General features: G+C 60.1%; 3 protein-coding genes across 8 annotated transcripts; 1 reads left to right on the top strand and 2 right to left on the bottom strand.

The window, feature by feature from the left end:
* Window positions 1-675: 675 nt before the first annotated feature.
* On the bottom strand, window positions 676-9050 carry LOC115491510 (uncharacterized). 2 transcript variants are annotated; one of them, XM_072919540.1, is made up of 5 exons: window positions 8931-9050; window positions 6784-6848; window positions 5251-5386; window positions 4201-4610; window positions 676-3134 (listed from the first exon to the last, which is right to left on the bottom strand). In XM_072919540.1, the coding sequence occupies exons 1-5, from the start codon at window positions 8950-8952 to the stop codon at window positions 3000-3002; spliced, it is 768 nt and encodes a 255-aa protein (XP_072775641.1). In that variant the 5' UTR covers window positions 8953-9050; the 3' UTR covers window positions 676-2999. The 2 variants fall into 2 exon arrangements, with proteins under 2 accessions (XP_072775641.1, XP_072775642.1); XM_072919541.1 differs by having other exon boundaries at window positions 7527-9050.
* Window positions 6093-20430, top strand: GALNT6 (polypeptide N-acetylgalactosaminyltransferase 6). 5 transcript variants are annotated; one of them, XM_030259673.4, is made up of 12 exons: window positions 6094-6239; window positions 11764-12020; window positions 12189-12355; window positions 13088-13260; window positions 15995-16144; window positions 16227-16461; window positions 16988-17105; window positions 17206-17406; window positions 17858-17989; window positions 19054-19155; window positions 19251-19403; window positions 19550-20430. In XM_030259673.4, exons 1-12 carry the CDS (start codon window positions 6200-6202, stop codon window positions 19661-19663), a joined length of 1842 nt encoding a protein of 613 aa, XP_030115533.4. In that variant the 5' UTR covers window positions 6094-6199; the 3' UTR covers window positions 19664-20430. The 5 variants fall into 5 exon arrangements, with proteins under 5 accessions (XP_030115532.4, XP_030115533.4, XP_072775621.1 ...); XM_030259672.4 differs by having other exon boundaries at window positions 6093-6239; window positions 11764-12355; XM_072919520.1 differs by lacking the exon at window positions 6094-6239 and adding an exon at window positions 9092-9148 and having other exon boundaries at window positions 11764-12355.
* Window positions 20431-21493: 1063 nt separating this feature from the next.
* CELA1 (chymotrypsin like elastase 1) lies at window positions 21494-23414 on the bottom strand. The gene is made up of 8 exons (XM_030259687.4): window positions 23309-23414; window positions 23137-23219; window positions 22942-23042; window positions 22582-22707; window positions 22359-22495; window positions 21954-22099; window positions 21721-21870; window positions 21494-21626 (listed from the first exon to the last, which is right to left on the bottom strand). The coding sequence occupies exons 1-8, from the start codon at window positions 23349-23351 to the stop codon at window positions 21609-21611; spliced, it is 804 nt and encodes a 267-aa protein (XP_030115547.4). The 5' UTR covers window positions 23352-23414; the 3' UTR covers window positions 21494-21608.
* Between the last annotated feature and the right edge of the window lie 236 nt (window positions 23415-23650).

Genomic DNA, 23650 nt, shown 5'->3' on the forward strand with positions numbered 1-23650 from the left:
ACATCATCCTGAGCCCCCCCAGCACCATCCTGGTACCCCCCAGACATCATCCTGGTATCCCCTGGCACCATCCTGGTATCCCCTGGCACCATCCTGGCACCCCCAGACATCATTCTGGCATCCCCTGGCACCATCCTGATCCCCCCAGCACCATCCTGATCCCCCCCAGAACCATCCTGAGCCCTCCAACACCATCCTGGTACCCCCCAGCACCATCCTGGTACCCCCCAGATATCATCCTGGTATCCCCTGGCACCATCCTCAGCCCCCCAGCACCATCCTGAGCCCCCCAGACATCATCCTGGTATCCCCCAGCACCATCCTGGTACCCCATGGCACCATCCTGGTACCCCCCAGCACCATCCTGAGCCCCCCAGACATCATCCTGGTACTCCCCAGCACCATCCTGGTACCCCCAGCACCATCCTGAGCCCCCCAACACCATCCTGGCCCCCGAGCTCACTCCCATCCCCTCAGGAATCTCCCAAATTCCATCCCCTCCTCCTCAGCCCCCCATGTCCCTCCATCTCCCACCCCCTTTTCCCCCAGCTGAGGCCAAACCCAGCCCTTTGCTCCCCAAAAATCCCCTTGTCCCAGCAGGAAAGGTTCAGAAATTTGGGAGGGCCGAACTGTCACCTACAACTCTTCCAAAAACACCCTTTGGAAGTCTCTGACTTCCTTGGAAATGCACTTTTTTAAATCTCATTTTCCAGTCTCTGCCTCCTCCAGCTCGTGTCCAAACACAGCAGGCTCACGGAACATTTCCCTTCCCTTAATGAGGGATGAAAATTGAGGGGTAGTTATTAATTAACAGAGGCATTAATGACTTCCCATCCTTGCTGGTGGCACAGATGAGCTCCTGCTGCAGACGAGGGGAGAGATGATCCCCCAATCCCTCATTTCCCGTGGCAGCTCCCAGAAGATTTGGGACAACCACAGCAGTCAGAGAGTTTTTCCTTAGAGAAATGCTGTTTCTGGGCAGGAAATTTCCCTTTTTCCTCACTCTCCCATTAGAGGGATGAAATCCCAGCCTGCCCCACCCTCATTTCTTTTGTCTCCTCTGAAAATGTGGCCCCAGAGGAGTTGGATGTTGGAATTTGGGGGTTCTTGGGCACAGATTAGTGCTCAGGACTCGGTGTCAGGACATCCCCAGCACCCAGGCAGCCTCTTCCCCCTCTTGCAGCCCAGACCCTGAATTAGAAACCCTCAAAAATTAATATTTCCCACCCAAAATCCCATTTTTGCTGCTGTGGTTTCCCCAGGAGCACCATCACCATCTCCATCCCTGCTTGGAGAACAGGAGTGGGGCACCCTCAGCCCCAGTTCTCCTGGCACAGCTTCACCCACTCCTGATTTTCCATCTGCCCTCACCCAGCTCCTGCTTTTCCCAAAACAACTCCCACCCACCTGGAGCCCAGCCTGGCCACAGCAGCCACAGCCCACCCACGGGTGCCACCAGCACCCTGCAATTAAAGTTATTTCGGAGCCAGAGCCACCCTCCTGCCCCGGGGAGGGTCCAAAAGGGACGTTTTGTGTCCCTGGGGACATCTGGGGGGGTGAATCACTAAAAATGTCCTTGGGAGAGGCCACTTGGAGCTTCCACTGCCGTCCCCTCATGGCTCATGGAGGAGCAGCTCAAAATTCCCTCGTGGATCATCCCAGGGGGATTTTCCACTGAGTTTTGGGTACAGCCCCACAAAGGAGCTTTGACTGATAAAAACCATCTGTGCTCCTGCTTTGGGAATTCCATTTTCCAGGTGAGGAGAACCCGGATGGATCCCTCCTCCTGACCAGCTCATTTGGTGCCAATCCATGAGAATATATTGATGGGGTCCTTGCTCCAGCTTTGGGGCTGCAGCTTCCAGGAATTCACCTGGGAAATGAGGGGTTTTCCCCTAAGAAGAGCATAAAACCCTCAAATAATTATCAAATAATCTCAATTAATTTGAGGAGCCGCAGGATGAAACTTGGAGCAGGAGATGGTGGTGGGAAAGTTCATTGTGGTGTGGAGAAAAGCTGGAGAAAATCCCAAGAAAACCTTGAGAAAACCCCAAGAAAACCTTGAGAAAACCCCAAGAAAACTGATTTTCAGTGAAATAAAGGCCCTGGTTCTACCCAGGGCTGGAAGAAGCTCCAATATCCACATGGATGGAGAATCCAAGGTCGAAGCTGCTGAAGCAAAGAAAGAAGTTGTGGGATTTGGGGAGATGGTTCCAGGGACCCTGGGGACGCACAGAAGTTTGTCATGAGTAAATCCATTAACGTGGCTCTGTTTTGGGGAAGAAATTTCACTCCTGACTTTTCCGTGCTGCCAAGGAGGAGATGTTGGAGCTGGAGATCCCAATTCTTCCTGATGCCTGGAATCAGAGGAGAACTTCAACACAAGTTCCCTCAAACAAGAGATGCCAAATCCACTTTGGGAGAAACTTGCAAAATAGAAAAGCCTGAGATGAGATTTTTCCAAAAGAAAAGAATGGTTTGGAGCTGATGCTTTGTGCCTCAGTTTCCCCACTTTGGGAAACACATTGATGGAAATGCTATAAACACTCTAATCACTGTTAATTAATTAAAATAATCCTTAGTGACCCCAAAAATCTTGAGATTCTCCCGGCCAACCTTCCAAACTCCCAGAAAAATCTGACGTGCCTCCCCAGGCATCCCTAACCATGTACAGAATATTAATTTCCACTCAGTCAAAGGCAGATTTTGAGGAATTCCCTTTTCCCAGGAGCTGCAGCTCCAGAGCCAGGGATGGGATCGGCTTCGATATCCACAGGGATCAATAACCCAAAGCACACCTGGGGTGATCCAAAGCTGGGACCACATTCCCAGAGAATCAAGAAAAACGGGGAATGTGGAAACTGCTCCCAGTCCCAGGATCCCGGAATCCTCCTCCACCACGGAGCCCCTGAGGCCATCGAGTCCAACTCGGGAATGTCCAGAGTCTGTCCTGTGGCTCAAGGTGCAAATCCATGGATTTCCCATTGGGAAGACGAGTCCTAGTCCAGATGGAGCAAAACGTGGCTCAGATATTCCGCGTGTCCCGAGGGGAGAATCTCCTGGCACAGCTCACAGCCTTCAGCAGCCTCAGCTCTGCTCTGCTCCTCCAGCGCCCAGCCCGGCGTCCAGCAGCTCTGAAAAGGGGAAAAGGGGTTTGGGGGACAATGAGACCACCAGGGCCACCCCCAGACCCTGCCCTGGGATTGTCCTGGGAAGGTGTGACACAGCTCAGAGAAAAGAATAGAAATTAAGAATATTCTTATCCTCACCTGCTGTTGTGCACATGTGGAATGTGTCATGGAGATGTGTTCACCAAAGGGTGATTCCTTAATTGGCCAAGGGTGGTGGGGTTTGGATTTTAATTGGATTTCAATTAACCAATCTGGTGTGTATGGGACACCTCATCCGCCGTAAAACAGTTAATATTCCAGCTAATATCCCAATAATCCCGATTAATCCTCACTCTACTCTGTAAGGGTGAGGTGTGGTATAGTACAGCAGAGTACAGACAATAAAGTGATGGAAAATTGTCTTTGAGCAGCAAACTGGAGCACATTTGTCACCTGTCCCTGCGCCGTTGTCATTTGAGTGCTGACACAGCCCCACTTCCCCCTTCTCCTTTAAAAACTCCCTCCCAAATACAGCAAAAATCAGGAGTTACCACAGGAATACACAGGCCCTGAAGCCATTAAAGAATTTTTGAGGGCTCCATTTAGGAAAAGGAATGACAGAAAATGGGTTTGGCATCCCAGGGACCCTGGGTGGGAAGGCCAGGACTGGGGTGAAGGTTCACCAGGAGGTTTCAGGGGACAGAGCTCACGGAGGTCTGTAGAAATCCTTTCAGAATTACAGGAATCATTTGGAATGGTTTGGAAATATGTTTTGGGGTGTGGAGATCAGAGAGAATTAAGGAAATACTTTAGAGAACTTTAACTGGAAGATTTAAAGGCGGTTGAGAGAACCTTTCCCCCAAGGGATCCTCAAAGCCTCTGTGAGGCTCGTGGGAGGGGTGGCCTGGCTGGGCAGGACCTCAGGGACTTTCCCCGTACCCAATTCCCCTGGGAACCAGCAAATTGGCTGCCCAGAGACTTTTTAAGGAAATTACCCCACTCTGCCACACTTCCTGTGCATCCAGAGCTGATGGGGAGGAGGGTGAAGCCTCCCTGATGGACCCAATTCCCCACCAGCCCCCCCAGTTACCTGCACAGGCCCTCGGACCTCCACCAGAGTCACATCCCGGGGAGCATCTTCCCCCTCCAGCGCTGCTGGGGCTTCGTAGAGATCCAGAAGGTTCGGGAAGGAGCCCCCAGCCCCTGGATTTGGTGTCTGCAGCCGCCAAGGGCTGCAGGGAGCTCTGGGTGGGCTCCAGGTTCTCCTCGGGGTGGGCATTTCCCCCCTCTCCCCCCGGGTGCTGCCGAAATCTGCGGCTCCTGCAGCCCCGGGGCTCGGGGGGAAGCTGCTGGCGGCCCGGGGCTGTCCCAGGGGATGAGCAGAACCCTCCAGGTGGGATGTCACAGCTCCGGGCTGCTTTTGGTGGCTCTCAGGTGACCTCTGCCCATCCCCTGTCACCACATCCTCCGTGCACTGGACAGGCAGCGACACCGGGATGTCTTTGGGGGAGAGAGAGGCAGAGGCGTCACTCCTGGGAACGCTGAGGGGTTTTTTTTATTTTTCCATTGCTCCGTTTTCCTCTTGGGCTGGCAGAGCTCACTGTCCCCTCTGGAGCCACCAGAGAAAGGACACTGAGGACAGCCAGGCAGGGCTGAGGGGTGGGGGACCATCAGCTCCCTCAGGAGATGGGGCACCCCTGTATCCCAAACTTCAGGCTGGTTTGGGTCCTGGAAGGACACAGGTGGAAAGGAGGGAGCCCCAGGGCAGGGAAGCTGCAGTTTCCCAGCACAGCTTTGTCCAAACCGATCCCTCCTGGCTGCAAAATTCCCTCTTTAGGGTTGGGGAAATGCTGCCAGACCCCGTGGGGGTGCTGGGAGTGTCTGAGGGAGAGAGGAGAGTGCGGAGAGGGGGAATCCTTGGCAAACCAGAGGGTTCCTGGGTGTTTTCTGGGCTGTAGCTCCTCCCTCACCCTCTCCAGGTGATGGTCCAGGACCAGGAGTGTCCCTGAGCAGCGACACCCAAAGCCTCAATGGGCTCAGGGCACGTTCCTGCTCCAAGCCCCTCCACCCCAGCAGAGGAATTTCCTGCGGATAAAAGCGGGAATGACCCAAATGTGCACTCTGGGGAGGTCCCACTCACCCGGGACCGGTCCTTTCCTGGCCCTCAGCCTCTGCAGGAGCCTCCCCTGCTCCGAGCACAGCTCCTGCAGCCTGGCCACCTCTGCCCAGAGCTGCAGGAACATCTCCTCCATCTCCATCACACCTGGAGCAACCACCTGGCAACGGCAATAATTATCACATTAATATTCATCCATTGTATTTGTGTTATCCAAGGGCAGGAGGAGCTGCCAGAGCCATCCCTGGATCAGGTGCTGCAGGTACCTCAAGATCCCGGGTGCTGCAGGAGTGTGGGATTGCATAGAGAGAAGTTCTCTCATAATTTAGAGGAAAAACAAAATAGAAAATGAAAGAGATTCTTCCTAAGTGGAGCCGAGCTGGGCTTTTCCACCTCTCCCCCACAGAGAGCTCCAAACAACACAAAAATCCCATTTAGTAAAAAAAACTACCTGGAAAAAGTTGTGTCTCCAACTCAGTATTAAAGGATTAATTTTTTTGGAGCATGACAGCAAAAAACGCCCAACAAACCCATCCAAGGAGTGGATCCCCTTTTTGAGCTGCTCAGCCCCTTCTCCTCCCAAAAATACCCCAGGAAGCACCACCCAGCATCAATTAACCAGAAATTGGCATTATGGAGGAAAATTGCGTTCCCCACATTTGTCTTTTCTTTAACAGCTCTATTATGGGTTAAACTTCCCACTTTTCCCATCTTGCACCAATTATTACCGGGCGAAAAGATAATAAATAAACTCAAAGCTGGGCAAAAATCTGCTAAGGGGGATCTGAAAGGTTTGTGCGGCCTTAATTAGCATAAATATGCAAATCAGCTTGGCTTCCTGTCAGCTCCTCCAGGTTTGCTGCTGCTCAGAGCTACAAGTTTTAGCTCGGCGTTAAATTTAAACTCTGGCTCGAATTCGGGGCTTGGCTGGAGGGATGGAGCCGCCTCCGACGCTGTGGATTCCCCGGGAGGGATGAAGGGCAGAAATCCCGGAGGAAAACCTCAGAGGAATGGTAAGATTTGCTCCCAGCGCAGAAATTGCGGTGCCCGCCCCACACCGAGGGGTAACTTCACCCCAGTTTTGGCTCTTCGGGTTCTTCAGCTCCTGAAAACCTTAAAAATAAACATTTTTCACTCCCTAAAGCAGCCAACTCCACCTCTAATCCGAGTTTTGTTTTGCCTGAGAGTTGTCTATAGAGACGCCCATTAATTATTAATTGGAGTGTGACACCGAGCCGCCACTCCCTAACGAGCCTGGGAAGATTTTGTTATGGATTTTATTCCTCCCCTATAAGGGTTCTTCGGGTTCGACTCCTTCTCATTTCCCCCGGGCTGCTGCCACCAGGACGAAGCTGCAGGAGACTTTTTATATCCCAAAAAAGCCTCTCCCAAACCGCAATTAAAAGCAGCATTTTGGGAGCACAAAACTCCCGTTTGCGGGTTGGCAGAACCCGGCGGGGCGAGCGGGGCGGGTTCAGGGCACCCAAAATCCCATCCCCACAACGCAGCCCGGTGCAGACCCCAAAACCCTTCTCTTTCCCCCCAAAAGTGACTTACCGTGCTGGGGACCGTCCTGGCCCTGCCCGGTGGCCGCGGTGACGCCGAGCTGAGAGCGGCGGGTCCTGAAAGTCGAGCAGCAGCAAATTTGGGGGTGGGAATTTCCCCTTCGGGTTTTGGGCGAAGAGCGAAACCTCCGAAGCAGGAAACGAAAGGGGCGAGAGCGACGGCAGCGAGGCGACCTCGGAAAAGCCCCGGGGAGGGCTCGTGGGGACCGAGGGTTGGCTCCAACCCGTGCCTCAGTTTCCCCTCACACCTTATTCCAGGTGTTTGTGCCCCGCACACCTCATCCGCCGTTAATATTCCAGCTAATATCCCAATAATCCCGATTAATCCTCACTCTGCTCTACCTCAAATCTCCAAAATCCTCCACTCAGCGCCGGAGCCAAAGGAAAATCCTGGGCTGGGTGAAGGATCCCGCCTGGGCCCGTCCCCCCGAGGCTTTCCCCGTGGCCATCCTGCTTCTCCCAGCACGCCCAGTGCCAGTCCCTTACTGGTCCCAGTACACCTGGAGCCATGACCTTGAGACCTCCATACATCCCTGAGACCCCCAGCACGCCCAGTGCCAGTCCCTTACTGGTCCCAGCACACCTGGAGCCATGACCTTGGGACCTCCACACATCCCTGAGACCCCCAGCACGCCCAGTGCCAGTCCCTTACTGGTCCCAGCACACCTGGAGCCATGACCTTGGGACCTCCATACATCCCTGAGACCCCCAGCACGCCCAGTCCCAGTCTCTTACTGGTCCCCAGTGCACGTGGGGTCCTACCCACGCAGCTCCCAGTGTCCCCAGTGGCAGTCCCTTACTGGTCCCAGTACACCTGGAGCCATGACCTTGGGACCTCCATACATCCCTGAGGCCCCCAGCGCGCCCAGTGCCAGTCCCTTACTGGTCCCAGTACACCTGGAGCCATGACCTTGGGACCTCCATACATCCCTGAGGCTCCCAGCACGCCCAGTGCCAGTCCCTTACTGGTCCCAGTACACCTGGAGCCATGACCTTGGGACCTCCATACATCCCTGAGGCCCCCAGCACGCCCAGTGCCAGTCCCTTACTGGTCCCAGTACACCTGGAGCCATGACCTTGGGACCTCCGTACATCCCTGAGGCTCCCAGCACGCCCAGTGCCAGTCCCTTACTGGTCCCAGTATACCTGGAGCCATGACCTTGGGACCTCCATACATCCCTGAGGCCCCCAGCACGCCCAGTGCCAGTCCCTTACTGGTCCCAGTACACCTGGAGCCATGACCTTGAGACCTCCATACATCCCTGAGGCCCCCAGCACGCCCAGTGCCAGTCCCTTACTGGTCCCCAGTGCACGTGGGGTCCTACCCACGCAGCTCCCAGTGTCCCCAGTGCCAGTCCCTTACTGGTCCCAGTATACCTGGAGCCACGACCTTGGGACCTCCACACATCCCTGAGGCTCCCAGCACGCCCAGTGCCAGTCTCTTACTGGTCCCCAGTGCACGTGGGGTCCTACCCACGCAGCTCCCAGTGTCCCCAGTGGCAGTCCCTTACTGGTCCCAGTACACCTGGAGCCATGACCTTGGGACCTCCACACATCCCTGAGGCCCCCAGCACGCCCAGTGCCAGTCCCTTACTGGTCCCAGTATACCTGGAGCCATGACCTTGGGACCTCCATACATCCCTGAGACCCCCAGCACGCCCAGTGCCAGTCCCTTACTGGTCCCAGTACACCTGGAGCCATGACCTTGGGACCTCCGTACATCCCTGAGGCCCCCAGCACGCCCAGTGCCAGTCCCTTACTGGTCCCAGTACACCTGGAGCCGTGACCATGGGACCTCCACACATCCCTGAGGCTCCCAGCACGCCCAGTGCCAGTCCCTTACTGGTCCCCAGTGCACGTGGGGTCCTACCCACGCAGCTCCCAGTGTCCCCAGTGGCAGTCCCTTACTGGTCCCAGTACACCTGGAGCCATGACCTTGGGACCTCCACACATCCCTGAGGCCCCCAGCACGCCCAGTGCCAATCCCTTACTGGTCCCAGTATACCTGGAGCCATGACCTTGGGACCTCCACACATCCCTGAGGCCCCCAGCACGCCCAGTGCCAGTCCCTTACTGGTCCCCAGTGCACGTGGGGTCCTACCCACGCAGCTCCCAGTGTCCCCAGTGGCAGTCCCTTACTGGTCCCAGTACAGCACCCCATTCCAGGCGCAGGGCCGGATGGTGGGTCCGGGACCCGGCGTTGTTCCCGGGTCAGAGCGGCTTTAGGACCCGGCGTTGTTCCCGGGCCGGGGCGGCTTTAGGACCGCCCGTGCACCTGCCCGGGAGGCGGGACAGGTAGCGCAGGTGGCCCCGCCCCACCCGGACGCACCTGCGGCCCCACAGCCGCTGTGGAACCGGTGAGAGGGGAGGGGACGAGCCGGGGGTTCCGCTGCCGAGCCCTCCTCTGCTCTAAGGGGGTCCCCGCGCCCTGCTCCTGCCGGGGGAAGGGGGTCCCGGTGGTCCCGGGGGTCGTGGTGCGGCGCCCCTCTCTGCGGTAGGGGGGTCTGGGGTCCTGCTTTGAAGTCTTTGCCCCGGGGGAAGAGGTCTGGGGGTCCCGGTGGTCTCGGTGCGGAGCCCCCTACCACGGTAAGGGAGGCAGGAGCTCTCGGTGAGGAGGAGCCTCGGAGCAGGGGGGTCCTGGTGAGGGGTCCTCCTGGGGGTTGGGTGCTTGGGGGTCCCGGCACAGAGGCCCTCCGTGCAAGGGGGGCTCAGGTGGTCCTGGGATGGAGCCCGCTGGGGGAGGGGGTCCGGATAGAGCCCCCGGAGCAGCCCAGCGGCTCCAGGGGCTGTGGCAGCTCTGGGCAGGGCACTGGGAGGACCTGGCACCCACCAACCCCACGGGGCACCCCAGGGCCCCCGGTGGGGTAGAGACACTCCCACAGCTCCCATCCCACAGCCCGGGAGGGGCTCCAGGACCCCCTGGGCTCATCCCGAGGGATGAGGGCAGCGCCTGGGCGGGGGTTCCTGTGAGCTCCCAGCCCTCGCACCCCCCAGCACGTCCAGTTCCTCACACTGGAATCGAATCCCTCTGCACCCCGCTTCCCACCCTTGGCTTTTCCCCGTCCCTGCCCCTCCCGATGTCATCGTGGCTCGCTGCCACGTGGAACCAGCGGCCGCCACACCTGCAGCAGTGTCGGTGTCAATTCACTCGTATTTTATTTGTTTTCCTTCTTTTCCTCCACCGGTGTATCTCTGTTTCCTCCTCTTCCCTCCCGCATCACGGGGGATACTCCCGAAATTCCCACCGAACCCCTTTCCCCCTTTTCCGACCCCGGTAGGCTCCACTGGGGCATTTTGATGTTGTTTTTCCAGGGTGCAGAGCCAGCCTGGAAAAGGGATTTTCGGGATGGGATGGAGCAGAATCCACCCGGGAGTTTGCAGGGCACAGGTGCACCAGGAGCTCACGCTGGAGCCCCATGCCAAATCCACCCCACTCTTTTGAAGGGAAAATCTTTGTTTGTATTTGGCTTTTTGGCTCTTTTTTGGGTTGGGACTGAGGAGGGGGTTGGGGTTAGGGCCCCCCCGGGAGCGGCAACTCTTGTGCACAACCTGTGCCACTCCCCCTGCACGCCTGAGTGTCCGTCTGGGGTTAATTAGCACCGACACCTAACGAGCTTCACTAGCAACGTGGCAGGAAGGAAGCTCAGAGAGTTGTGGGGTTGATAGAAACTGAGTTTTTTCCCCAAAAATCCGCTGCTTTCCCCTCCTCTTTGTTGTACGTCGGAGCTCAGAGGCACGAGCAGAGCTGGGGGCACCTTCGCTCAGCTTCGGGCAGAAATTCCGAGGAAATGGCAGCGAACACGAGGGGATTGATGGTTTTTTTTCCCAATTCTACTTGGGATGGGGCCGGACGCTCTTGGCAGTGAAGCGTGGTCCAGCTTTGATCCGCGGCGCTCAAAGAGGGACCCCGGGACCCTCCTCCTCCTCCTCCTCCTCCTCCTCCTCCTCCTCCCCAGCCCAAACTTCCTCGCCCTTGAAGTTGTGGCAGGTGCCCTTCCCCGCCCCATTCCCAAGAGAATGAAAAGAAAAGGGGAAAAAGGAATCAAGGGAAGGGGAGGGGGGACCCCGAAGAGGAGGAGGAGGAGGAGATGGCGGTGAATGGATCCCGCCGGGCTCGTCCATGCTCCGGCGGCCGCGGTCACAAAGAGGAGCCGCGGGAAGTTTGGGGGTGGTGGAAAGTTCGGAGCCTCCGAGGGATCCCGGGGCAAATTCGGGAGCTGGAGCCGAGCTCCCGGTGGCCGTGGCAGCGGAGCCGGCACCGCTCACAGCCGAGCCCGGAGCACTGCACGGTCCGCTCGAGTTTCCCTTCGCAGGCAGGAAAAGGCTTTTTTTCCCAGCGGCCGAAAAATTAACGTCATTTTTTTGTTCTATTTTAACTTCGGCGTTCAAGGGACGGTGGTGGAGGGAGGCTGCAGCCTCCGGATCGGGCCCAGAAGAAATTTTGGGGGGGGTCTCGTGTGTGGTGGTGGCACATCCTCTGGCATTTATTAACCCGCAGGTTTCCTGGTGTTTTAATTTCGGGGTGGATTTAGGGGCTGGAAGTGCTGAGGGGGATGAATTTTACAGGTGTCGCTTGTGCCAAACCTTATATTAACATATTGCTAATACTATATTGCCATACTAGTATATTACTAACATTGTATTGCAATATTGATATGTTCATATGTTACTAATATTAATTCAATATGTCAATATATGAATGTATTTTGTTGCTATCGTATTATTATGTTATTATTTGTTATTAACCTGGTCTATGGGAGGTTCCCTGCCCGTGGCAGAGGGTTGGACTGGATGATGTTTAAGGTCCTTAACAAAACTATTCCATGAGTTGATCATATTTATATATTCCTTTTTTGGTACGCTATAATCTCTATGAAATACACTATACTAAATCTTTATTTTGACATCAAGGGGATGCCCCCGGGGCGCATCCAGGCCGGGAATTCACCGTAGGTGTTTCTCCTTCCCTCAGGTCACTGGAGCAAAGCAGGACACCGTGATGCGCCCCGACCCCCCACACTCCTGAATCCCACAACCCATCCCGAAAACCCTTCAAAAACTCCCCAAAACCCCACAATGAGGCTGTTCCGCCGCCGCTACAGCCCCTTGAAGGTGGCCTTGGCGGGCGCCCTCTTCGTCCTCTTCCTCTTCATCCTCCAGAAGGACGCGGGGAGCAAAGAGCCGGGCGAGGAGCCGTGGCTGCGGAACATCGTGCAGGGCAAGGACCAGGTGCTGGACCTGATGCTGGGCGCCGTGCGGGACCTGCGGGACTCGATGCCGCGGCTGCAGATCGGTGCCCCGGAGCCGCCACCGGAGCCGCTGCCCAGCGGCCGCTCCTGCCTGCCCGGTGTCTACACCGCGGCCGAGCTGCGGCCGCTGATGGAGAGACCCCCCCAGGACCCCGCCAGCCCCGGCGCCGATGGAAAAGCCTTCAAGAAGGATCGCTGGACGGCCGAGGAGACGAAGGAGAAGGAGAGAGGCTATGAGAAGCATTGCTTCAACGCCTTCGCCAGCGACCGCATCTCCCTGCAGCGTGCGCTGGGCCCCGACAGCCGCCCCCCCGAGTGAGCGCCGCGCCCAAACCCCTTTAAAATGCCCATTTACTCCCCCAAATTATAGAGGAAATTAAAGCAGATTTGGGCCAGGATGTCACCAGCGCTGGCAGAGGATTGAGAGGAGACAGAGCTAAAACAAAAAAATAATTTATTTATTATTATTTCTTTATTTCTCCCTAATTTTGGCCCCTTGGGGGCGGGTTTAATGGCAACAGGCTCTTTGTGTCTCTGTACCTGCTTGGTGGCGCCGGCACCTCCGCGCCTTTCCCTCCCCTCCCTCCTTTATTCCAGCGGCTCCAGCGGTCAGATTTTTCTTTTCTTAGCCGAGTGGAACAGCCCCGGACCCCGCTGGGGTCGGGGGGAGGGAAACTGGGAAACTCCAGAGATTTCCCCGCCCGGCCTCGGCCAGGGGCTGCCGGATTAAAGCGGGGCCCGCGCGGAGGGGTGGGATCGGGGGGACATGGGGGGAATTTGGGATGGAAAAAGCCTTGAAAGGGATGGAGGAATCCAGCCCCCTGTGCCGACAGGCGATTATCCGTGCTTAGCAGGTGTAGCGGTGACAAAGGGGGACACGGAGGCCGGGAATGGGACTCACTCAACCAAAATCAATGGGAATCAAAGCAGGGACGAGCCCAGAGGGGCCAGAGCTGCTCCCCTGCAGCTGTGGGGTTTAGTGGGGGCTGCATATCGGGGGGTCACTCCAGTCGTGCTCCCTCTTCATCCCCCCATTCTATCCCCCAGGTGCATCGACCAGAAGTTCAAGCGCTGCCCTCCCCTCCCCACCACCAGCGTGGTGATCGTGTTCCACAACGAGGCCTGGTCCACCCTGCTCCGCACCGTCTACAGCGTCCTGCACTCGGCCCCGGCGCGGCTGCTCCGCGAGGTCATCCTGGTGGACGATGCCAGCACGGACGGTGCGTGGGGAGCGTGGGGACACAGGGGCCGGGGGGCAGGGAGCGTGGGGGATGTGGGGCAGAGGGGCAGGGAGCGTTGGGGTATGTGGGGCAGGGAGCGTGGGGGGATGTGGGGCAGAGGGGGCATGGAGCGTGGGGGATGTGGGGCAGAGGGGCAGGGAGCGTGGGGGATGTGGGGCAGGGGGTGCAGGAGTTGTGATGGGATGTGGGGTCAGAGGGTGCAGGGAGCATGGGGGGATGTGGGTCGGAGGAGGGCAGGGAACATGGGAAGATGTGGGTCAGGGGGTGCAGGAGTTGTGATGGGATGTGGGTCAGAGGAGGGGCAGAGAGTATGGGGTGATGTGGGTCAGAGGAGGGCAGGGAGCATGGGGGGATGTGGGTCAGGGGGTGCAGAGAATATGGGGTGATGTGGGTCAGAGGGGGTAGGGAGCGTGGGGGATGTGGGGCAGGGGGGGCAGGGAGCGTGGGGGATGTGGGGCAGAGAGGGCAGGGAGCGTGGGGGGATGTGGGTCAGGGGGTGCAGAGAGTATGGGGGGATGTGGGTCAGAGGGGGGCAGGGAGCATGGGGGGTGTGGGTCAGGGGGTACAGAGAGCATGGGGGGATGTGGGGCAGAGGGGTGCAGGGAGCGTGGGGGGATGTGGGTCAGGGGGTGCAGGAGTTGTGATGGGATGTGGGGTCAGAGGGATGCAGGGGGGATGTGGGTCAGAGGAGGGCAGAGAGCATGGGGGGATGTGGGTCAGAGGAGGGCAGGGAGCATGGGGGGATGTGGGTCAGAGGGTGCAGAGAGTATGGGAAGATGTGGATCAGGGGGTGCAGAGAGCATGGGGTGATGTGGGTCAGAGGGTGCAGGGGGGATGTGGGTCAGAGAGGGGCAGGGAGCGTGGGGGGATGTGGGTCAGGGGGATGCAGGGGGGATGTGGGTCAGAGAGGGGCAGGGAGCGTGGGGGGATGTGGGTCAGGGGGATGCAGGGGGGATGTGGGTCAGAGAGGGGCAGGGAGCGTGGGGGGATGTGGGTCAGGGGGATGCAGGGGGGATGTGGGTCACAGGGGGGCAGGGAGCATGGGGGGATGTGGGGCAGAGAGGGCAGGGAGCATGGGGGGATGTGGGTCAGGGAGATGCAGGAGTTGGGATGGGATGTGGGGTCAGAGGGATGCAGGGGGGATGTGGGTCAGGGGATGCAGGGGGGATGTGGGGTCAGCGGGATGCAGGGGGGATGTGGGTCAGAGGGGTGCAGGGGGGATGTGGGTCAGAGGGGTGCAGGGGGGATGTGGGTCAGGGGATGCAGGAGTTGTGATGGGATGTGGGTCAGAGTGGAGCAGGGAGCGTGGGGGGATGTGGGTCAGGGGGACGCAGGAGTTGGGATGTGGGGTCAGAGGGATGCTGGAGCCATGTGGGATGCGGATGCCAGAGGGAGGCAGGACCAGCTGCGGTGGGACAGGGGAGTGACGGTGCAGGAGCCACGGGGAGCTGTGGGGGAGTGGTGGGGGGATTCGGGGGGCAGAGGGAGGCAGGACCCATGGCAGGATGTGGGATCAGCAGGATGCAGGAGAAGCCAAGCCCCTTTCCAAGTTTGGGAGCAGCAGCAGCTCCCGGGATCTCCCGGCAGGTGCTCCCTGTTCCACATCCACCCCGGAGCAGCCCTGGGATTTTCCCTTCCGCAGCACCCCTGTTAACCCTGCCCTGGGGACAAACCAGGTGCCCCACAAACCTCCACCCTCAGCCAGCTGTAATCCTCGTTAATTAGCACCCAGAGCTCATTAACGCGGGGTTCAGTGTCAGGGCGCTGGGAGGAGCGGACTCTGCCCTTGTCCCGGATAAATTCTCCCGTTCCACCCACGGGCTCCCGCGGGCAGGAACTCGCGGTGCTCCGGGGCTTCACTGCCCCAGAGCTCCACTCCCACTGTAGCTGGACGTGGGTTGGACTCGGGTCCCCTTCCCAGGACGCTTTTCTCGGGGTCCCAGCTCCCATTTGGCCATTTCCAGGTCTTGGCTTGGCTGTATCTGCCAAGAAATCCCAGTTCCTCTGGTGACAGCACCCGCTGTCCCTTCCCTCGGTAACAGCCTGGTCCTGGTGACGCTTCAGGGCTGTGACCTCCTCACCGTGTCCACCCCCAGTCCCTCTCCAGAGAGGGATTAGACAGGAGGGGGCTTAGACCCTCATAAAACTCATTTTCTTTAGCCAAAAATACATTTGGGATTGGGGCAAAGGCTGCGGTGTCCCTGAACCTAAACTCAGCTGCAGGGTTTGAGCAGCAGGGATGGGATGGGATGGGATGGGATGGGATGGGATGGGATGGGATTTAGGGGATGGGATTTAGGGGATGGGATTTAGGGGATGGGATTTAGGGGATGGGATTTAGGGGATGGGATTTAGGGGATGGGATTTAGGGGATGGGATTTAGGGGATGGGATGGGGATGAGGATGGGATGGGATGGGATGGGATGGGGATGGGATGGGGATGGGGATGGGGATGGGATGGGATGGGATGGGGATGGGATGGGGATGGGGATGGGATGGGGATGGGGATGGGATGGGGATGGGGATGGGATGGGATGAGGATGGGATGGGATGGGATGGGATGGGATGGGATGGGATGGGATGGGATGGGATGGGATGGGATGGGATGGGATGGGATGGGATGGGATGGGATGGGGGCAGCAGGACGGGCTGGTGGGATGCAGGGACTGGCACCTGCCTCTCTGACGGGTCCGGATGCTCTCCCCATGCGCAGAGTACCTGAAGGAGGAGCTGGACCGCTACGTGGAGCAGCTGCAGATCGTGCGCGTGGTGCGGCAGCGGGAGCGCAAGGGGCTCATCACGGCGCGGCTGCTGGGGGCCAGCGTGGCCAGCGGGGAGGTGCTGACCTTCCTGGATGCCCACTGTGAGTGTCCACCCCGCCACACGCTGTGACACCGCGAGCGTCCAGCCGTGTGTCCCCGCTCCAGCCCTGCCCCGTGTCCCAGGCGAGTGTTTCCACGGGTGGCTGGAGCCGCTCCTGTCCCGCATCGCCGAGGAGCCCACGGCCGTCGTGAGCCCCGACATCGCCACCATTGACCTCAACACCTTCGAGTTCTCCAAGCCCGTGCAGAACGGGAAGCAGCACAGCCGGGGCAATTTCGACTGGAGCCTGACTTTCGGCTGGGAGGTGGTTCCCGCGCGGGAGAGGCAGCGCAGGAAGGATGAGACGTTCCCCATCAAGTAAGCCCAGCACGGGACTCTTTATCCAGCTGGGTTTGCTCTCTTTTCCAACAAATCAGTGTTTTCCTTGGTTTGGGTGCCCCTTCCCGCTGGGATTTTGTCCCAGGAAAGGCCCCTTTCACCTCCAGCCGGGCACTTGGCTCCCGGCACTGCCTGGTCTCCAGCAGCTCAGAGAATCCTCGGGGTTTATTATTTTTCCTGAATAAAAGCGAGGTTCTGTTCCAGCCTCAGATGGAAAAGATTAGAGAGGCGGGAGGAGGGACTGGGGCACCGGGCTCTGACCTCCTCCTCTTTTTGGCGACAGGATTTTGGTAACAATATCCTCTTTTCACTTTGAATCCAGCCGGCAGCGAGGCCCCTTTATGTCACGCTGTCACCTCTGTCCCCTCCCAGCAGCCGGGCCCAGCCTGTCCACCAAAGCCACCACAGCTGGATGGAGGGGGACTCTGATTTTGGGGCTGTGATGTCCCAAAACTCAGATTTCTGCTCTTTTATTTGTGTTTTACCCCTTCTTTGCCCACTGCAGGTCCCCGACTTTTGCAGGCGGCCTCTTTGCCATCTCCAGGTCCTACTTCGAGCACATCGGCTCCTACGATGACCAGATGGAGATTTGGGGGGGTGAGAACGTGGAGATGTCCTTCAGGGTAAGGACGGGGGGTCACCTTCCGAGGGCACCTGCAGGGATCTCCCTGCTGGGGGGCCCAGGGGCTGGACCCCCCCACCTCAGGTGTGGCTTCCCCACAGGTGTGGCAGTGTGGGGGACAGGTGGAGATCATCCCCTGCTCCGTCGTGGGCCACGTCTTCCGCTCCAAGAGCCCCCACACCTTCCCCAAGGGCACCCAGGTGATCTCCCGGAACCAGGTGCGCCTGGCCGAGGTCTGGATGGACGATTACAAGGAGATCTTCTACCGCCGCAACCAGCAGGCCTCCCAGATGGCCAGAGAGGTGCTGCACACACGGGGGGCTGCAGCTTCTACTGGGAGGGCTGGTCCTGCTGGGAGCTCTGCCTGAGCAGCAGGAGCGGGTGGGAAACCAGACAGGTGGACAAAAGTAGCCAAAACCCTTTTTTTTTCCTTTCTCCCTCTGGCCAGAATGTTTCCTAGTAGGAAAACATTGGGGTTTATGAATTTTTTTTTTTTTTAATTAATTTCTTTTTCTTTTTTCAACACCAAAACTTCTTATTCTTCACCAAAACATCTCCGAGCTCTTGGGGGAGCCTGTGGGTACCTGCCAGGTGACCCTCCAACTTGTCTTGGTGCTGGTCACACCACGAGGGTTGATGGCAAAGCTGGGGTGACTCCCAGCTCTGAGCCTCAGCATGGAAAGGTTTTTTTTGGGGATTTTCCCTACTGTTTTCTGAAGTGAATTTAATTTTCGCCCGTGAATCCGTCGCTAGAAGACGTTTGGTGACATCACAGAGCGGCGCAGGCTGCGGGAGCGGCTGCACTGCAGGAACTTCACCTGGTACCTGCAGAACGTCTACCCCGAGATGTTCGTGCCCGACCTGACCCCGACCTTCTACGGAGCGGTGAGTGCCGGGCTGGCCGGGGCACCGCGGTGGGTTTGGGGCTTTGCATCACCCCGGGGAGGGGAACTGGTGCTGCCACGTCTGTCCCCGTGTCTGTCACCGCATCTGTCACCGGCTGGCGGGGCCGGTTTGGGCTCCGGCTAAGCTGGAATCCGGCAGAGCTGGTTTGGGGTGAGTCCCAGGGTGGGGAGCCCATGGGGATGTGGATTTGGGTTAAAGTCAGGGAAGAGCTGGAAACTTCCTTGAGCCCCAAACACCTTCCTGGCACAGGGAGGGGTGGAGTGACCGAGCTGGGGATGGCATGTGGAATCCCTCTCCATCCCGAGGGAATCTGGGCAGGGTGGGGGGCAGGACCCCACCTCCAGCCACCCATCCACAGGCGGGACGTGGAGGGCTGGCGCTGTCCCTGAGGGAGCTGGGGACAGCAGGACGCTCTGGCTGTGTCCCCAAGGAACTGAGGACAGGCAGGATGAGGGGCTCCAGCTCCATCCCTGACTGTGGGATCCCCCTGAGGCTGGAAAAGCCCTTTCCCTCAAGCTGGGTGTTGGATCCTGAGCCTGCCCCTCCTCAGCCAGGGCGATGTGACAGCAGCCGGCCCGGTGACAGCCAGGTGCTGGGTGCTGGCTCTCATCCAGCTTTTAATTCACCTTTATTTCCTGGAACCTCAGCCCGAGTGCCTTTGCCTTTGCCCCGTGTGCCGGAGGCGATGCTCGGGCGCTCCTGATGTCCTGGAAAGGACACGGGACCCGGAGCCGGCGCTGCGTGCCGGGATCGTGTTTGCACAGCGATAACCCAGAGCCCTGCACAGCCAAACCCGAGCCCGTCCTACCCCGGCTCCTCTGAGCCCTTCTTTCCTCCACTCTCCCGGAGCCTTTTTCCTCACTCCTGCCCCTTTTTCCCCCCTTTTCCCCCCCTTTTCCCCCCTCTCCTCCCCGTTCCCATCACCTTTCCCCTCCCTTTTCCTCCCACCTCTTTTCCCCGCTCTCTCCATCTCCTTTTTCACTCTCGTTTTTCTCCCCTCTCTTTTTCCCACCACCACCTCTTCTCTTCCCCCCACGCCACAGATAAAAAACGAGGGCACCAAGAGCTGCCTGGACGTTGGGGAGAACAACCACGGTGGGAAACCTCTCATCATGTACCCCTGCCACGGGCTGGGGGGCAACCAGGTGGGCCCCCAGAGCATCCCCATCATTTCCCCCTCTGCCTGCCCCGTTTTCCCCGGGGGTCAGCGGCAGTGACGGCCCCGCTGGCTCTCCTGCAGTACTTTGAGTACACGAGCCAGCGGGAGCTGCGCCATAATATCGGCAAGGAGCTGTGCCTGCGCGGGGGCGAGGGCACGGCCGAGCTGGGCGAGTGCCAGTTCCGAGGGAAGCCCGGCCGGGTGCCCGCCAGCGAGGAGTGGGACCTGGCGCAGGTGAGGAGAGCTCTCCGCCCCGGGAATCTCCCCTGGGCACGGTGCGGCCACGCCGCTGCTCCTCCGGGGCTGTGTCCCTCGGTCCCATCCCGTGCTCAACCCGCGGTCGCTCACTGATCGCTTGGGTTGGGTTTTTTTTTCGGCAGAACCGGCTGATCAAGAATTTGGCCTCGGGGCTGTGTCTGACAGCGCGGGGGAAGCACCCGGCGCTGGTTCCCTGCGACCTCACGGACCCGCACCAGCTCTGGTCCTTCACCTAAAAGGCAGCGGAGCCCCCGGCCGCGCCGGCCACGCTCAGGAAACCAGGATCAAAAAAAAAAAACTTCCTTGTTGGCTTTAATTTAAGACGTGAAAGCCTTAAATATGCTGCATTTCGTGGTTGCCTTGAACTGCATCCCGCGCCTTTGGGAGCCGGGCTGTGCCAGGGGCGCCCCACGGACCCCCACACGCCGCGGGCGTGGCGGGGACGCTCCTGGTGATGCTCCTCGGAAGCCGCTGCTCGTCCTCCCCACCCCGGCTGCAGCCAGAGACTCTTAAATTCAGATCCGGCATTAAAAACGTGGATGCGCCTTCCCAGATGTGGAATCTGGACGGGAAAATCCGGCGAGGAGGAGGAGGAGGATGGAGCCCGTGGGGCCCCGAAAATCCGGCGAGGAGGGACCGGGGCTTGCGGTGGCCCCTGGCGGGCAATGGGAGAAGTTGGGATCTGTGCCTTAGGAATCACGTTGAAAGTTTGATATTCAGTTTTATTATTGTTATTATTAAATGATGATGATTCCTGGGTGCGACTCTCCTTGTGCTGAGCAGGAGTTTACCCTGGATGGCGCCACAGAATCCTTCTAAACAGGATCCTGAGTGCCACATCACCTCTGTCCCAGATTTTTCTGTCTATCCCAACTTCTGTAGCTGCAACTTTTGTTGCCATTTAATTATAGTGGGGGGAAAATACTCCTGGACAAGGCAGGAGGGGGGAGAACCTGTCCTAGACACTCAGCCTCAAATAAAGAGATGATTTATTTTACACAAATCATGTCTCTAGCGGTTCTGAGCTCCCCACACTCCTCTGACCTCACATCCTTCAGTGTTCTTGTTCTAGAAACTCCCTATTTAGCCCAAAAATGAGTTTACAGCTGCTTGTGCCACAGCTGGGGGATCACCTTTGCATTGGGGTGTCCCTGTGTGGCGCAGAGCCATTGTTGCTGTCCCTCGACACATGCCCTTGGTGCTGATGGAAAAAACATGCAACATCCAACGTTTCCCTGGGAGCAGAACCTGACTCCCCCCAGCTGTCCCCTTCTCTCAGGGAGCTGTGGGGAGCCAGAAGGTCCCCCCGGAGCCTCCTTTTCTCCAGGCTGAACCTCCTCAGCTCCCTCAGCTGCTCCAGCCCCTTGCCCAGCTCTGTTCCCTTCTCTGAACCTGCTCCAGCCCCTCGGTGTGTTTCTGGCTGGGAGGGACAGAAGTGGGCACAGCCCGCGGGGGTTCAGCAGTGCCAGGCACAGCCACTGCTCCGCGGCCAGCCAGGGCTGGCAGAGCCATCTGGTCCTTCTTGGGTGTTTTGTTCAGCGGGACGCGGCCGAGGAGTGAGAGGAACTCCCAGCGGGTGCCGGATCCAGCCAGCAGTGTCTGCTTTGGGTGTAAAGTGGGCGTTTGGGGCACGTTGGTGCTGGAGGTTTGTCCCCAGGCTGGGGGGCTGTGGCACAGCGCCAGGATGCGGCTGAGGGACGAGGAGGTGGCAGTCCCCGGATCCGACACCTCTCATGGCCGAGGAGGTCATTTTGGGAAGGGAAATGGAGCAAAAGCGGCCGGGGAAATGCCGATGGGATGGCCCCGAATCGTCTGCGTGGCCCCGCACCGCCAAGGGGCAATTGCCTCGCTGCCCAGGAAGGGGATGTGCAGCATTTCCCCCTTTTCCAGCATCCCAGGGACACTGGGGCTGCCCCGACAGCTCGGAGCCAGCTCCTGCTCGCCAGGGCTCTTCCCTGAGCAGTGAGGAAGAGGAGGAGGCGGGGAAGGGCCGGGCGGGGATGAGGATGGCGGGCCGGAGGAGGAAGGATGGGCGGGCGCGGGGCAAGGCAGCACGGAGGCACAGAGACGGGAGGAGAGATTTTATTGAGGCCGGCTCGGGTGCCAAAAGGCCGGAGCGCGGCGTGGGGCGGTCAGGGGATGGCCACGGGCCGGGGGCAGCGAGCGCTTGTCCGGCTGGGCTCAGTTCTGGGCGATCACCTGGAAGGGAGAGCGGGCCGGGCTGAGCCGCGCGGGGCCGGGGCTGAGCCCCGAGAGAGCCGGACCTGAGCCCGGCCCGGCCCGGCCGCCTTACGCTGTTGATCCAGGAGACGTAGGCAGAGACGCGGGTGAACACGGTGGGTTTGCGGGCCACGTTGCAGCCCTGGCTGGACACGAAGCTGGTGACGCCGTGCACCTGGTACTGCCCGTTGACGGCGCAGTGCAGGGGCCCGCCGGAATCGCCCTGCGGAGGGAGCGAGGGGCGGCGTGAGCCGGGGCTGGGGGGGCGCGGGGGCGGCGGGGGCAGCGCGGGGAGCGCGGCCGGACCTGGCAGCCGGAGCGCACGCCGTCGCCGCCGGCGCACACCATGGTGTTCTTGACCAGGGAGCCCCAGTAGGACGCGCTGGAGCAGATCTGGTAGTCCACGACGGGCAGGGAGGCCTGGAGCAGGACGCTGGACAGCTGCCCGTTGCCTGCGCGGGACCGGCCCGGTCAGCACCGCCCCGGAGCCGCCGTTCGCCGCCGGCAGAGCAGAGCCCGCGGCCCCGCCGAGCCCCTCCGGCCCCGGCCGGACCCCCGGGCTCGGCGCGGCCCCGGCCGGCGCTGGGCACCTGCGGGCCCCGAGCCGAGCCCCGGGCGAAGCCCCGAGCGCCGTCGAGGGCTCGGAGCGCTGCCGCGGCTGCCGGCGGTGGGCGGGCTGGGGATTTGGGGCGGGGGGAGCCCGTTACTCACTGCGGGTCAGGCCCCAGCCCGTGATGACGCAGGGGTAGTTGTTGGGCAGCACGATGCCCTCCTGGGGCAGCACCGCCAGCTGCACGGCGCTGTTCAGGGTGGCGGAGGTGCTCAGGCGGAACAGGGCGATGTCGTAGCTGCCGCGGGGAGGGAGGGCATGTTACGAGGAGCCTCCCCAAAGCCCGGCCGCGCTCCCCCCAAGTCCCCCTGCCTCGGGCGTTACCCCGCGCCCACGTTGTTGCTGTTCCAGTAGGGGTGCACGACGATCTTGCTGACGCTGAAGACCTGCTCGGTGCCGTCGTTGACGTTGAGGTTGTGCTCGCCGGCCACCACCCGGTACTGCAATTGCCTGCCGGCAAGGTGCACAAAGCCTCCGTCAGCCCCGAGCTCCGCTCAGCCCGAGCGGGAGCTGATCCGGGAGGCTCCGGGCGGGAAGAGGACGCTCCCGAGGAGCCCCGAGGAGCCCAAAAGCCCCCCAAGGACGGCTGCTCTCGTGACCGGGGCAGCCAGAATTTCTCCTCGGGAAGGATTTTGGGGGAAAGGAGCTTGGGCGAGAGGGAGGAGGGGTCCCCGGGCCGCTCACTTGTTGACGCAGTGGGCGGCGGTCATCACCCAGTTCCTCTGGATGAGGGAGCCCCCGCAGGTGTGGTGCCAGGAGCCGCTGGAGTAATACTGCAGGGAGATCTGGGGAGGGGGCGAGACACGGCGCGGGGCTGAGCGCGGGGTCCCGGCGCGGGGAGAGCGCCGGGCCCGGCCGCGGGACGCCGGCAGGACCCACCTGGTAGGGCCAGGCGTGCGAGCGCGCCTCGGTGCCGCCGACCACCCGCTGCACGCCATCGACATCCAGCTCGGAGCAGCGCCCTGGGGACAGAGGCACGGCGTGAGCCCCCCGGGGGTGGGTCCGGGAACCTCGGGAGGTGCCGAGGCCGAAGGCTCCGGGCGGGACTCACCGCACAGGGCGAGCGCGGCGAGGAGCAGCAGCTGCAGCATCATCGTGGAGCGCGTCCGCCGTGGGCGCCGGGGCTGCCCCGCGGGCGCTTTAACGGGGCCGCGGGAGGAGGCGCGGGAAGGGAAGCAGGTGCCGCGGCCCCCGAGCGGCCTTGGCCCCTGTGCCAAAGCACACACGGCACCCCGGGGCAGCCCGAGCGCCGCTGGATCCCGGCGGACGCTGCCCTGCGCTGGCACCTCCCGTCCCCGCGGCCGCAGCGCCGGGGCCGCTCTCAGCCCGGCGGGGCCTCGGCCGCCGCTCTCCGCGGCCTCGCTCTGTGCGATGGTTCCCAGCGCTTGATCCA

Source organism: Taeniopygia guttata, chromosome 29, assembly GCF_048771995.1.
Source record: "Taeniopygia guttata chromosome 29, bTaeGut7.mat, whole genome shotgun sequence".
Lineage (NCBI taxonomy): Eukaryota > Metazoa > Chordata > Aves > Passeriformes > Estrildidae > Taeniopygia > Taeniopygia guttata.

Bases quoted from the DNA above. Each gene is read 5' to 3' on its own strand.
- GALNT6 (XM_030259672.4), top strand. From the start codon at position 6,200: ATGAAGGGCAGAAATCCCGGAGGAAAACCTCAGAGGAATG. The intron at 13,261-15,994 runs GTGCGTGGGGAG...CCCCATGCGCAG, and splicing joins GGACGATGCCAGCACGGACG to AGTACCTGAAGGAGGAGCTG. The intron at 19,156-19,250 runs GTGGGCCCCCAG...GCTCTCCTGCAG, and splicing joins ACGGGCTGGGGGGCAACCAG to TACTTTGAGTACACGAGCCA.
- CELA1 (XM_030259687.4), bottom strand. From the start codon at position 23,351: ATGATGCTGCAGCTGCTGCTCCTCGCCGCGCTCGCCCTGTGCG. The intron at 23,220-23,308 runs GTGAGTCCCGCC...CTCTGTCCCCAG, and splicing joins CGCCGCGCTCGCCCTGTGCG to GGCGCTGCTCCGAGCTGGAT. The intron at 23,043-23,136 runs GTGGGTCCTGCC...CCCCCTCCCCAG, and splicing joins CGCACGCCTGGCCCTACCAG to ATCTCCCTGCAGTATTACTC.
- LOC115491510 (XM_072919540.1), bottom strand. From the start codon at position 8,952: ATGGGGTGCTGTACTGGGACCA. The intron at 4,611-5,250 runs GTGAGTGGGACC...TCTCCCCCAAAG, and splicing joins CAGGAAAGGACCGGTCCCGG to ACATCCCGGTGTCGCTGCCT. The intron at 3,135-4,200 runs GTAACTGGGGGG...TCCCCTTTTCAG, and splicing joins AGGTCCGAGGGCCTGTGCAG to AGCTGCTGGACGCCGGGCTG.